The sequence below is a fragment of the Sorex araneus genome, chromosome 1 (assembly GCF_027595985.1).
Source record: "Sorex araneus isolate mSorAra2 chromosome 1, mSorAra2.pri, whole genome shotgun sequence".
NCBI lineage: Eukaryota > Metazoa > Chordata > Mammalia > Eulipotyphla > Soricidae > Sorex > Sorex araneus.
The window spans coordinates 242,911,074-242,925,554 of NC_073302.1; the positions used below are offsets into that span (position 1 = coordinate 242,911,074).

Genomic DNA, 14,481 nt, shown 5'->3' on the forward strand with positions numbered 1-14,481 from the left:
GATATACAAGGCACTGGTTGAACTCTACCAGAAGAAAACATCCAACCCAATCAGAAAATGGGGAGTGGAAATGAACAGAAATTTTCTCAAAGAAGAAATCCGAATAACCAAAAGACACATGAGAAAATGATCCACATCACTAATCATCAGGGATATGTAGATCAAAACAACAATGAGATATCATCTCACACCACAGACATTGGCCCACATCCAAAAGAACAAAGCAACCGGTGTTTTCGTGGATGTGGGAGAAAGAGACTCTCCTTCACTGCTGGTGGGAATGCTGACTGGTTCAGCCCTTTTGGAAAACAATATAGATGATTCTCAAAAAATTAGAAATTGAACTTCCATTCGACTCAGCAATACCACTCCTAGAAATATATCTTGAAGAGGCAAAAAGGTAGTAGAAATGACATCTGCATTTGTATGTTCATTGCAGCACTGTTTACTATAGCAAAAATCTGGAAAAAACTGGAATGCCTCAAAACAGATGATTGGTTAAAGAATCTTGGGTACATCCACACAATGGAATACTATGCAACTGTTAGAAAAGATGTATCACTACTGTCACTTGTCATCCCATTGATCTTTGATTTGCTCGAGTGGGCTCCAGTAATGTCTCCATCTGTCCCTGTCTCCTGCTAGTGTAGCCCAATGCCATCTGCTCGCTCGAGGAACATGAAGAGCCTCAAACCATTTGTTCAGGGTCTTGACAAAGAAGTCTGACCATCTCGTAGGTGGGTGGACACACAGTCTTTTGATGCCAATGAAATCCACTCGTTAACAGCTCTAATCTAGCGTTATCTCTAAATCGCATTACGTGTCCAGCCCATCTTATTTTCGACACCTTGGCAAACGAGACTGGGTCCCTGATTCTTGATCGTCAACGGAGGTCAAAACTCCTGATTCTTTCTCTCACTTGAATGAAATGTGATACTCCAAGCATAGCTCTTTTGATTTCTCTTTGGGAGACCCGAATAGCGTTCTCATTCAGTTTTCATAGGGCCCAGGTCGCTGAGGCCTATGTTAGTGCAGGAAGAATGGTGGAGTCGAAAAGATGTGCCCAGAGCCAGAGGTTCTTTGTTCTCTTAACCACTTCTTCAATGCTCTTGAAGGCGTTCCATGCCACTCTCTTCCTCCTGTGCAGTTCAGGTGCCAGGTTGTTTGTCCTAGTGATTTCTCGACCTAGATACACATAACTGCTGCATTCGGAGATGGTTGTTCCATTGAGGGCAAATGGAACATCAGGAACTAGTCTGTTTCTCATGAACATTGTCTTCGTGAGATTCAGCTGTTGTCCAACTTTCAACACTCATGGTCAAAGTTGGCCAGATTCTTGCCTCTTGGCTGATATTTGGTGTTATTAGAATGATGTCATCAGCGAATTAGAGGTGAAATCTCAATGAGCTTGGTCACCCTGTGGATAAGGTCAATGAATCCTTCAGCACAACTGTTAGAAAAGATGAAGTCATGAAATTTGTATATAAGTGGATCAATGTGGAAAGTATCATGTTAAGTGAAATGAGTCAGAAAGAGAGAGACATACTTAGAAAGATTGCACTCACCTCTGGAATATAAAATAACAGAATGGGAGACTGACACCCAAGAGTAGTAGAGATAAGGACCAGGAGGTTTGCTCCACACCTTGGAAACTGGCCTCACATGCTGGGGGGAAAGGCAGTTCAGATAGAGAAGGGAACACCAAGTAGAGGATGTTGGGAGGACCCATTTGGGTTGAAAGATGCATGTCGAAAGTAGACTATAGACTGAACATGATGGCCACTCAATACCTCTATTACAAAATACAACACCCAAAAGGAGAGAGAACAAAAGGGAATGCCCTGCTGCAGAGGCAGGGTGAGGTGGTGGGGGATGGGGTGCGAGTGGTTTCAGGGATACTGGGAACTTTGGTGGAGGAGAATGGGCACTGGTGGAGGGATGTAAACCAAATACAAACATGAAAGATTATAAGTTTGTAACTGTACCCCATGTTGATTCACTAATTAAAAAAGAGAGAATAAAGATAGTCAATGAAAGAAAAACAAATTTCACAACTCAGAACCTAGATAGAAAAATTATAATTACCAGAAGTGATTCTCAAGACTTGCCAGACTCTTAATTTAGTACACCTTATTCCCACTTTCATAGGGTGCTTATGAAAGCACAGGTCAGCCATGCATTGATATGACTGAACATGACTGAATAGCTTACAAAGTGATTCAATAAAATTTTTTAAAAATGGATTTCTTATTCAACAAGGGATCAAATTCTATTTAAAAGGAGTCCCCTCAGCCCCTGGAGAATCCAGAAAAACTTGTTCAGCTTAGCTGAAATGAAAGGATATGAAACGTTGTGTATACTGTTGTTTGTCTGACCAGGACAGTAGAAGCCAGAGCTTTACTGTGGAGGTTTTTCTGTTCAAAAGGCAGAAGATTGCTAATACCATAACCTGTGGTTTGATGTTGTGGTGTTTGGCGAGACATGTGGCACCAAATTTTACCAGTTCTGGGCCGCAAAGTAATATGTGGACTCATGTATATGTTATTCATCCCCTTAGCATCAAATGGTAGAGCAGATCTCAGGAATTTTCCTTAAGGATTTCTTATGCTGTTATTTTATATTCCACAGATGAGTGCAATCTTTCTATGTCTGTCCCTCTCTTTCTGGCTCATTTCACTTAGCACGATACTTTCCATGTTAATACCCAAGACTAATACCCAAGAATAGTAGTATGCAATACCAGGAGGTTGGCTCCATAGCTTGGAAGCTGGCCTCACACACTGGGGGAAAGTCATCCCAGATAGAGAAGGGAACACCAAGTAAAATGTGATTGGAGATCCTGCGCAGGAAGGGAGATGCGTGCTGAAAGTAGACTTGAGACTGAACATGATGACCACTCAATACCCCTATTGCAAACTACAACAACCAAAAGGAGAGAGAGAGAACAAATTGGAATGCCCTGCCACAGAGGCAGGGTGGGGTGGGGGATGGGATTGGGGGGTGAGAGGGATACTGGGTTCATTGGTGGTGGAGAATGGACACTGGTGGAGGGATGGGCTCTCGAACTTGCATGAGGGAAAAACAAGCACGAAAATATGTGAATCTGTAACTGTACCCTCACTGTGACTCACTAATTAAAAACTAAATTTAAAAAAATAAAAAAAATTAAAACATCAAAAAAAAAAAGGATTTCTTATTCTGGCTAGAGGAATCTGTCGGGATGGGGGATGCATGCCGAAAGTAGATAATGCACCAAACATGATGACCTCTCAGTGTCTGTGTTGCAAGCTATAATGACCAAAAGTAGAGAGACTATGGGGAATATTGTCTGCCATGGAGGCAAGGGGAGGGTGGGAAAGGGGGGGTATACCTGGGATATTGGTGGTGGGGAATGTGCACTGGTGGAGGGATGGGTGTTTGATCATTGTGTGATTGTAACCCAAACATGAAAGCTTGTAACTATCTCACGGTGATTCAATAAAATTTTTTAAAAAAGGATTTCTTATTCAACAAAGGATCAAAGGTGGTGTCTCACAGCAAGACTGTCAATGTAATTCAAGAAGCCACACCTGGAGGTGCTTAGGGCTTATCTCAGGCTCTATGATCAGGTATTAACTCCTGGTGGAATTCTCAAGACTATATGGTGTCAGAGATTGAACTGGGTGGGCTGTGTGCAAGACTACCCACTGTCCAAAGTGAGCACCCTATTCTTAATATTTTGTCTTATATAGTCTCTTGCCTCCTTCAGAGCGAAGTTGTAATGTGGGATGGCATATTTTCAGCTCCACCTTTCACTAGACAAAGCATGTACCTGATTTGGGTTCCATTCTTGGCCACACACGGTCTGTTGAGCATCACCAAGTGCATCCCTGAAGACCCTGAGCACTGCTGGGAATGCCTGGGCAGGGCATCAGAGACTCAGCAGCATCACCCTTTTAGGCCTTTGCCATGAAGTACTGGTGCAGTTTGCCAGGAGAAGCCCTCAGGTAGATTGAGAACAAAAAGAAAAGGGGGAACATGCAAAGTATGGAACTAATATCCAAGGCCAGGGAAAATGGGCCAGAAGGACTGGTCAATGGTTGGTAAATGGTACGGGAGACAGAGGGTAGTTAAGATGGAGGAGGGTTCATTATGACAATAATAGTTGGCAATGATCATCTGGACAAGAACTGAGTGTTGAAAGCAGATAAAGGGATATACATGAGAGAGAGGAAAAGTGCCCACAAAGAGGCAGGCGTGGGGTGGGGGGAGGGGGGTGATGGAAAGGAACCTGGGGACACGGGTGCTGGGAAATGTACACTAGTGGAGGGATGGGTACTGAAATACTGTATGACTTAAATCCAATCATGAACAGCTTTGTAAGGGTCTATCTCACAGTGATTCAATAAAAGCGTTTAAAAAGAAATGGATATACATGATTACCTTTAAGCATCTGTATTGCAAACCATAATGCCTACATAAGAGAGAGAGAAAGAGAGTAGAAAGGTGCCTGCCATAGAGGCAGGCTGGGGTAAGGGGGGTGGCTTGAAGGGTTGGGGACAGTGGTGTTGGAAAATGACACTGGTGGAGGGATGAGTGTTGAAACATTGTATGACTGAAACACAATTATGAGCAATTTTGTTATACTCTCACAGTATTTCAATAAAAATAAAAATAAAGAAAGAAAGAAAAGGGAAAAAAAGAGACAATTTCCGGTGAAATTAAACTCTTTGCCTCTGACAACAGAACTGGTGGGGGAAGGGGACATATAGACAAAACAGGGGAAAGAGAGGGGCCCAGTGAGGATGGTAGAAGACTTTGCTTGGTGTGGTGTAATAATATTGTATTGCCTAACACATAGCACTAAAAAAATTCCTAACAACTGCCGCTCAAGCACTTGAATGTCCCTGGCAATTGTAAAACTGAAAATGGTGTATTTAATTAGAAGAGCATCAAGTTTTGGATTTAGTAAGCAAATAAAATATGGAGAGATATTTAATTCAAGAGGTTCAGTTTTGTAAGATAATGTTTGAGGGAGCATATCAATTATAAGTCATTTGAGAGCATCTATGAACTATTTAGTTTAGTCAGCTGTGCAGATAAAGTAAAAGTGGAGGTGTTTAATAAGGTATACATTATATTGCATATATTAGTCATTTCATGGTATCAAATGTACAATATTTGAATTATTACTAGACTTTCAGGCCTTTGTAATTTGATTATTAAATTAATGATTACTCTCAGGAGACACATTTATTACATTTTAAGGAGCAGTTAAAACCTTTTGAGAGAATTCGGGATAGTAATTACTTTCTAAAAAGTTTTAATGCTTGATGTGCTTAAAATTTTTCTGTAGGTTAGTTAGATAATTCAAGTGGTAGAGAACATGTCCAGTATATACAAGGCCCTGGCCCTGTGTATGATCCCTGAATCACATGCTGGACCTACCCTGGCACCTTTTGATGAGATTACATGGAGCCAGGAGCAGTTTGTGGGTGTGACTGCCAAGCAACTGGAAAACTGGGGATTTGGGTGGAGGAGATGCAATCCCAATCCAACCAGGCTTGGAGATCTCAGTCATGGGTCCTGCATACCTGGGTTCCTCTGTCGGTTCCTTCATAGGTGAGGCTCATTCGAGCATAAGGAGTGGCCTTGTGCATGGCTGTGGCTGGGTTCTGGAGGTTTTTGGCTGCTGGGGTTCTGCTTGGGGCGGGGAGGGAAACTCAACCTGCCCCCCTCCGAGGGTCCCCGGTGAAGACATCCTGGTGTGGGGGCAGGAGGTTCTGCCACCACTGGGCACGAAATCCCTGTGTTTACACCACATATTATTATTTTTTTTAGAAATCAGATCCTTTGTAGGAGTTTACTGCATTATTTTTGTTTACGTTCTTTTTTGTTTGCTTTTGTTTTGGGTTACACCCAGAGGTGCTCAGGACATACTCCTGGCTCTGTGCTCAGGGCTTACTCCAGGCTCTGTATCACTTGTATTACTTGTTGTCCTGTTGATTTTCGATTTGCTCAAGTGGACGCCAGTAAGGCTGCCAATTTGTTCCTGTCGCGTGCTAGTGCAGCCCATTGATATCTGCTTGCTCCAGGAACAGGAAGAGCCTCAAACCACTCATTCACGGATTTGACGAAGAACTCTGACCATCTAGTTGGTGGGCGGCCACGAGGTCTTCTGATGTCCCGTGGAATCCAGTCAGTAACAGCTCTAGTCCAGCGGTCGTCTCTGAATCGCATTACATGACCGGCCCATCTGATTTTTGATACCTTGGCAAACGAGACAGCGTCCCTGATTTTTGACCATCGACGGAGGTCAGAACTCTGGATTCCTTCTCTCACTTGAGTGAGACGTGATACTCCTAGCATAGCTCTTTCGATTCCTCTTTGGGATACCCAAATAGCGTTCTCATCCTGTTTGCATAAGACCCAGGTCTCTGAGGCATATGTTAGTGCAGGAAGAATGGTAGAATTGAAAAGCTGTGCCTGGAGTCGGAGGTTCTTCATCCTCTTAACCACCTCTTCAATGCTCTTGAATGCATCCCACGCTGCTCTCTTTCTCCTGAGCAGTTCTGGCGCCAAGTTGTTCCTTATGTTGATTTCTCGACCCAGGTGCACATAGCTGCTGCACTCGGAGATGTTCATTCCATTGAGAGCAAATGGAGCTTCAGGGACTAGTTCATTTTTCATGAGCATCGTCTTGTTGAGATTCAGCTGCAATCCGACCTTTCCACACTCGAGGTCAAAGTCGGCCAGCATTTGTGCTGCTTGGCTAATGTTTGGTGTATGAGAACGATGTCATCAGCGAAGTGGAGGTGGTGTAATTGCCAACCGTCTATCTTTACTCCCATTCCTTCCCATTCCAGTCATCGCATGATGTTCTCAAGGGTGGCACTGAAGAGTTTCGGTGAAATGGTATCACCTTGCTGCACCTCTCTTTTTACATCAATGATCACTTCCTTGTAGAATGGTGAGATCCTGGTGGTGAATCCACAATACAGCTTGTGGAGGATTTTGATATACTGAGTTTGAATGTCCTGTTTGGTCAGGGCTTTGAAGACTGCTTCAGTCTCAACAGAATGAAAGGCCTTCTTTAAGTTGATGAACGTTAGACAGAGCAGCATCTTGAACTCTCTTGAAACTTCAATGAGTTTGGTCACTGTTGTGGATTTGGTCTATCATGCTGAATCTCCTTCGGAACCTGGCTTGCTCTCATGGTTGTCCTTCATCTAGTGTTCTGCCTATTCTATTCAGGATTATACGAGTGAACAACTTGTACTCAGGCTCTGTACTCAGGGCTTACTACTGGTTCTGTGCTCAGGGATCACTCCTGGCTGTCTTGGGGGACCATATGGGTGTTGAGGATTGAACCTAAGTAAGACACAAGACAGGTGCTTTATCCACTGTACTAACTCTCCACACCCCCCTTATATTTTATTTATCTGTGGCTTGTGAAGAGAACAATGAGAAAAGCATCTTCCTTCATCTATCAATTTGACTCAGAATGTCTTTCATTTCTATTTAAAATGAGGAAAGGAAGACAGGTGGAGTGCTAGCATAGGGCTTAAGGTTTTTTTTTTTTTTTTTTTTTTTTGCTTTTTGGGTCACACCTGGCCATGCATAGAAGTTACTCCTGGCTTTGCACTCAGTAATTACTCCTAGCAGTGCTCAGGGGAACGTATGGATGCTGGGAATCGAACCTGGGTCGGCCACGTGCAAGGCAAACACCCTACCCACTGTATTACTGCTCCAGCCTTCAGGGCTTAAAGTTTGATCCCCAGCACTAGACAGTCCCCCAGCACTATCAGGAGTGATCCCTGAGCATTGAGTCAGGAGTAAGCCCTGAGCATCCTCAGGTGTTGCCACCTAACCAAAAAATTATAATAAAGTGAAAAAGACAAAGTGATTCTCTCTCTCTCTCTCTCTCTCTCTCTCTCTCTCTTTCTCTGTTTTAGGCAACACAAACAGAAATTAACCAAAACTGTGAAGATCTTGGGAAATTTTTGGGTAAAGAAAATGATCTGGTCCTCATCATTGATGGTGCAACGTTGAAGCATGCCCTCCATTTTGGAGTTATGAAAAACTTTCTCAAGTTGGCTATGTCATGTAAAACAGTGCTGTGTTGTAGGTAAGACTGCATTCACTAGTCTTCTCTCTTTGTTACATAATGCTTTTATGTAGAGAAAATACAGATTTAGAAATGTAAAGATTTGCAGAAACAAAGTTACTTAATGGGAAAAGGAACACTCCAGTTGAAATGAAGGATCTAAGTTTAATTTTAGTCACTTAAGATTAAGAGTTACTATATAGTGGTTTGCAATTTTTAAAAAATAATTATTGAAACTTTATTTAAACTTCATCATTTACAAAGTTGTTTATAATATAGTTGTTTCAGGTATTTAATATTTCAACATCTACCTCACCTTCCCTCCACCAATGTCCTTAGTTGCTCTCTCACTCCATCCCTAAGCCTCCCCTTTTAGCAGGCACAAAATAATTTACTTTATATCACTTGTTACAACATATATCTCATGAAGTTATTACTAAAGTCATTGTTAGGTGCTAGTTGAGCTGTGTTTTTATTTTTGCTCACTGAACTTAGTAGGCTTCTACATAACTTTCCCATCTGATTTTCTGTGCTCCTACTGGGCTATAGTACTGTGAAACTTGCAGATGTTGTGTAGCCGCAGAAGCAGTGGAGCTGGGGTGGTTTAGCAGCATGGCTTCAGTGTTGGGCCTTTTTTTTATGCCTGTGGGAGTTGACTGTTGGTAAAGTGCTGGGCCTTTTTGCAGAGTGGGGAGGCTTTAGAATTGTGGGACTGGAGACCAGGCATACCTAGGCCAACTCAGCTACTGCATCTATCCATAGTTTGTAATTTCTAGTGAGAAGTTGTTTATTGATAAAAGAGGTCATCAGTAAGGATAAGCTTCACAGTTTAGAGTGAGAGACAAATCTGAAAAAAAAATTCTATTACCAACAGGAATATATAAATTCCTGTGTTTACTCCATTATTCTTTTTTTTTTCTTTTTGGGTCAGCACAGGGGATACTCCTGGCTCTGCACTCAGGAGTTACTCCTGGAGGTACTCAGGGGACCATATGGAATGCTGGGGATTGAACACATGTGCAAGGCAAACACCCTACCCAGTGTGCTATCGCTCCAGCCCCTACTCCATTATTCTTGCTTACCTTTTTATTGTTTGTTTTGTGCTTTGGGGCCACACTCAAAGGTGCTCAGAGCTTACTCCTGGCTCTGTGCTCAAGGTGACTGGAACTACAACTAGTGGAGTCAGAGGAGGGCCAGCATGTGATGCAGGGGTTATACTCAGAGCCAGGTTAATTTAAAACTAAGTTAAAAGTATTAATGCAGATTAAAAGCATTGGTTTAAAAACTTAGATCATCTGTATCATAGCTTCTTAAACTGTGGGTTTTGATCCCATAACGTGCCAGATGACTTAATTTTTTTTTGGAATTTTTTTTGGCCACACCCAGCAGTACTCAGGGCTTACTCCTGGCTCTGTGCTGAGGTCGCTCCTGGTGGGCTTGGGGAACTGTATGTGGTGCCAGATGGGACCTGGGTCAGCTATGTGCTAGGCAAGTGTTCTATCTGCTGTGCTGTTTACTTGGCCCAATATGTTAAAAATTTAAAAAATAAATTATTAGTTACTATCAGTAAATATTTGATTTGTATATCTATTTTTTATATCTGGGTTGCCTGAAAATTTCTCAGGCAAATGAGTTAATTTCTCAGGTCATGAGTGAAAAATAATTTAAGAATCCCTGATCTCCAGCCAAGATGATTAGCATTGAGAAAATAATGAAAATATACAGAATAGTTGTTTCTTCATCCTCAGTAAGAGTATCACATGAACCAATGATTAAAATACTTTGAGGCCTGGAGTTATAAATGAAATTATAAATATGTTCATTCATCATTAAGGTCCACTGAATGCTCCAGATGGTTCCTTTAGAAGTACTGTGATTACATTCATTTATCGTCTGTTTTTATTTTTAATGCAGCAGCATCGATTCTTCATTCTACTCTTGCCTGTTACCTTGTTAGTTCAGTCTTTAGATTTTTGTGACTTCAACTTTACTCAGTCAGAGCTGAGGGGAATGATAAAAAAGCTGAATCTAAGTCCAGTTTAAACCAAAATGAATTTAGTGCATGCAACTGAAAATTCTGTAGGGAAGAGAAAACAAATAAACTCAGTAATCATTAGCTCACGAAAATTAGTCTTTTTTTTTGTGGGGGGGGAGGTCACACAGAGAAGTGCTTAGGACTTCTGGCTCTGCACTCAAGGATCACTCCTAGCATGGCTTGAGGGACCATAGTGGTACAGGGAATCGAACCCAAGTTGGCATGTGCAAAGCATGTGCCCTACCTGCTGTACTATTGCTCCAGCTCTCATAATTATTTTTTATGACTATTTAGATTGAATGAACTTTTATTTTTTTCTGTTTTGTTTGCTTTCATTTTTCTGTTTTCTTTTTGGGTCACACTGATGGTGCTCAGGGCTCCTGGCTCTGTGCTCAGTGATCACTCCTGGTGGGGCTTAGGCAACTGCTTGTAGTTTCAGAGATCAAACCCAGGATTTGGCAAACGCAAGACAAACTGAAGTCCCAATTAGGTAAATCATGAACGCACTCCTGACGGTCTTCTTGCTCACCAGCCTAAATTTTCTAGACTATTTTATTTTTTAGGAATATAAAATTTGTTTTATATCTTGTTTCAGATAAAAAGGGAACAGTAATGTATCTTAATTTGAACTGAATACATAACATCAGAAAAACCAAACATTTGAGATGATATCACCTACATTTTGATTGCTTTTGTTCACATAACAGAAATGTAACTCTTCTGAATAGAGCCCCAAATTAAAAGCCTTCATGTTTTTGTATTTTTTCAAGTTTGTTTGAATATGGTTTGACTTTCAAGAGAAACTCTGTAGTTTCATATTCTGGGTTAATGACTCCTCATAGTTAGTTTCAGAAAATACTATACCTTCACTTCTTCCTTTCATGAGAATGAGTTCTATAATAAACCAATGCTGGAAAGCCAGAAACAGTGGGGAAAGTGGCAAACTAAAAAGTTTATTTTCATGTAAACTGGACAACTGATGATCCATCTCTTTGGAGATGTTGAGAAGATACTGTGTCAGTTTCTCTATGTCTCTTTCTAATTTTTTTATGTGGATGGGTTAAAACATTATATGTGAAAATTATATGTAAATCGGTAGTTTAATTAACAATAGGGAAACTCAGTAGTAACTACCATTGAAATGTGGTTAGGTATATTTCATTATTGACTCCTTTTAGCATAAAGTAAAATGGACTAAATCAATACAGAAAAATGATCCTCTCTGTCTTTGCTTTCAGGTTTTCTCCCCTGCAAAAGGCTGAAATAGTGACCTTGATTAAGGAACATGTAAGGGCTATCACTCTTGCCATTGGAGATGGTGCCAATGATGTTGGCATGATTAAGACTGCCCATGTGGGTGTGGGAATCAGTGGGAATGAGGGCATGCAGGCAACCAACAGCTCGGATTTTGCCATTGCACAGGTCAGTGTCATGACTGATCAACCAGACAGATTGTCAGAGACCTTTGGTGCCCAATAGTAAATGCTACCTAATCTCAGCAGGCTGCTTTCCATATGAAAGTACCAGTGAAAATTGGGGCTCTCTTTTGTTTTGTCCTCATGGATTTTTGCAAAGTCAAAGGTTAACCAAACTGATATCACAAACCCCCCTATAATCCTCTTGATATAATCTCTTAATATCAGCCTCTCCAATCTGTAATTGTGTTTCTTAAGGAAGGCCCACAGCTTCATTTCTTTTTCTTTTTTCACTATTTGTATCACGATACCATATATAAATACTTTTAATACTAGTTTCAAGTATACATTATTCCAACAATTTCAATACCATACTTACCACCAGAGTGCCCACTCCCCTCCACCAATGTCCTAGGGACACTCCCCAATGTCCCCCACCCCCTGGTTAGGTAAATTCTGTGGAACAACTCTTCAGTTCTGTTGCCTTTGGCCACTTGTTGTTCCCTTCTATATTTCTTTATATCCCATATGTGAGAGAGCATTCTGTAACTGTCCCTCTCCTTCTGACTGAAAACTGCTTCTGAGTTCCATCCACATAGCTGCAAATTGCATGACTTCACTTTCTTTTTTGACTTCACTTTTCTATAGTCAACTAGTATACATATATATACTACACATGTTTATATGTATGCACACATATATGTATACAATGGGAAATTATATATATAAAACACACATATATATGTTTCTTTATCTTATAATCTTTTTTCAGAGCTTAGTTAGTGTTAGTGCCACAGTCAACATAAGAACAAAAATGTCTTTTTTGAAATAATGTTTTATTGCCCTTGGAGTAGATGCTGAAACATGGTTTTAATCTGTTACAAGTACTATTCTTAGTTTTCTTAAGAAGTTTCCATATTGATTTTCAAAGAGGTTATATAAGTCAGCATTTGCTTTAGCAATGGATTAGGGTTCCTTTCTCCTCACATCCACACCACTACTGATTTTTTTTACGTGTATAATCTGTTTGAGGAATTGTCTGTTCATCTTTTCTTTCTATTTTGTTTTTAAAAGATTTTGTTTTTGTTAAGTTTTGCATGTGCTTTATATGTCTTGGATATTACTCAATGAGTGAATGGTGGGCAAATATTTTCTGCCAATCTATGGAGTATCATTTCATTCTAGTTATATTGCCGTTGTACTGCATAGTTTCTTAAACTCATGTAGTCCTATATGTTTATTTTTGCTTGGCTAATTACATTGATTCACTGAAGATGCTACTAGATTAGATTGTAAGTCATGAAGAGTTCTGCCTATGCTTTCCTGGAAATATTTTATAGATTGAGGTCTGATATCAAGGTCCTTAATCCAGTTTGAATTGACTTTTGTGCAGAGTGTAAAATAGGGATCTGAGTTCAGTTACAACATTTTTTTCCAGCACCACTTAAAAATTTTTTTTAAAATTTTATTGAGTCACCGTGAGATAGTTACAAGCTTTCATGTTTGAGTTACAATATCACAATGATCAAACACCCATCCTTCCACCAGTGCACATTCCCCACCACCAATATCCCAGGTATACACCCCCCTTTCCCACCCTCCCTCTGCCTCCATGGCAGACAATATTCCCCATACTCTCTTTCTACTTTTGGGCATTATAGCTTGCAACACAGACACTGAGAGGTTATCATGTTTGGTACATTATCTACTTTCGGCATGCATCTCCCATCCCGACTGATTCCTCCAGCCATCATTTTCTTAGTGATTCCTTTTCTACTCCATCTGCCTTCTCCCCTCCACTCATAAGCAGTCTTCCAGCTATTGGGCAATCCCCCTGGCCCTTGTATCTACGGTCCTTGTGTGTCAGCCTCATGTGATGTTACCCTACACTCCACAAATGAGTACAGTCCCTCTATGTCTGTCCCTCTCTTTCTGATTCATTTCACTTAGCATGATACTCTCCATGTTTATCAATTTATAAGCAAATTTTATGACTTTATCTCTCCTAACAGATGCATAGTACTCCATTGTGTAGAGGTATCAAAGTTTCTTTAACCAGTCATCTGTTCTAGGGCACTTGGGTTGTTTCCAGGTTTTGGCTATTGTGAACAGTGCTGCAATAAATATATAGGCACAGATGTCATTTCTACTGTTCTCTTTTGCATTCTCAGGATATATTCACAGAAGTGGTATTGTGGGGTCATATGGAAGCTCAATTTTTAGTTTTTGAAGGACTGTCCATATTGTTTTCCAGAAAGACTGGACCAGTCGGCATTCTCACCAACAGTGAAGGAGTGTCTCTTTTTCCCCACATCCACGCCAGCACTGGTTGCTTTTGTTCTTTTGAATGTGTGCCAGTCTCTGTAATGTGAGATGATATCTCATCATTGTTTTGATTTGCATCTCCTTGATGACTAGGGATGTGGAGCATTTTTTTATGTGCCTTTTGGCCATTTTTATTTCTTTTTTTGAGGAAACTTCTGTTCATTTCTTCTCCCCATTTTTGATGGGGTTGGAGGTTTTTTTTTCTTATACAATTCTACAAGTGTCTTGTATATCCTGGATATTAATCCCTTATCAGATGGGCATTGGGTAAATATTCTTTCCCATTCTGTGGGCTCTTTCTGTATTTTGGTCACTGTTTCTTTTGAAGTGCATAAGCTTCTAAGTTTGATGTAGTCCCATTTGTTTATGTTTGCTTCCACTTGCATGATCAGCCAGCACCGCTTATTGAAGAGACTTTTTAAGCTTTGTTTCACCCTCCTCGTTCTTTTGTGGAAGATTAGCTGACCATATCTTAAGGGCATATATCTGGACTCTGAGTTCTTATCCACTGGTCTAAGAGTCTGCCTTAATTCCATTACCATACTGTTTTGACTATTGTATCCTTTAGCATAGTGGGGAACAGGTTAGCTCTATAACTGAAGAGAATAGTCTTGCAGATT

General features: G+C 40.7%; 1 protein-coding gene across 1 annotated transcript in view; it reads left to right on the forward strand.

Moving 5' to 3' along the window:
• Positions 1–14,481, forward strand: part of LOC101547660 (phospholipid-transporting ATPase IB-like) — a 151,961-nt gene that overhangs the window by 86,547 nt on the left and 50,933 nt on the right. Inside the window, exons 24-25 of the mRNA XM_055127367.1 lie at positions 7,935–8,107; positions 11,360–11,543. Of these exons, the coding sequence (XP_054983342.1) occupies positions 7,935–8,107; positions 11,360–11,543 (357 nt within the window). The remainder of the gene's footprint in view (positions 1–7,934; positions 8,108–11,359; positions 11,544–14,481) is intronic.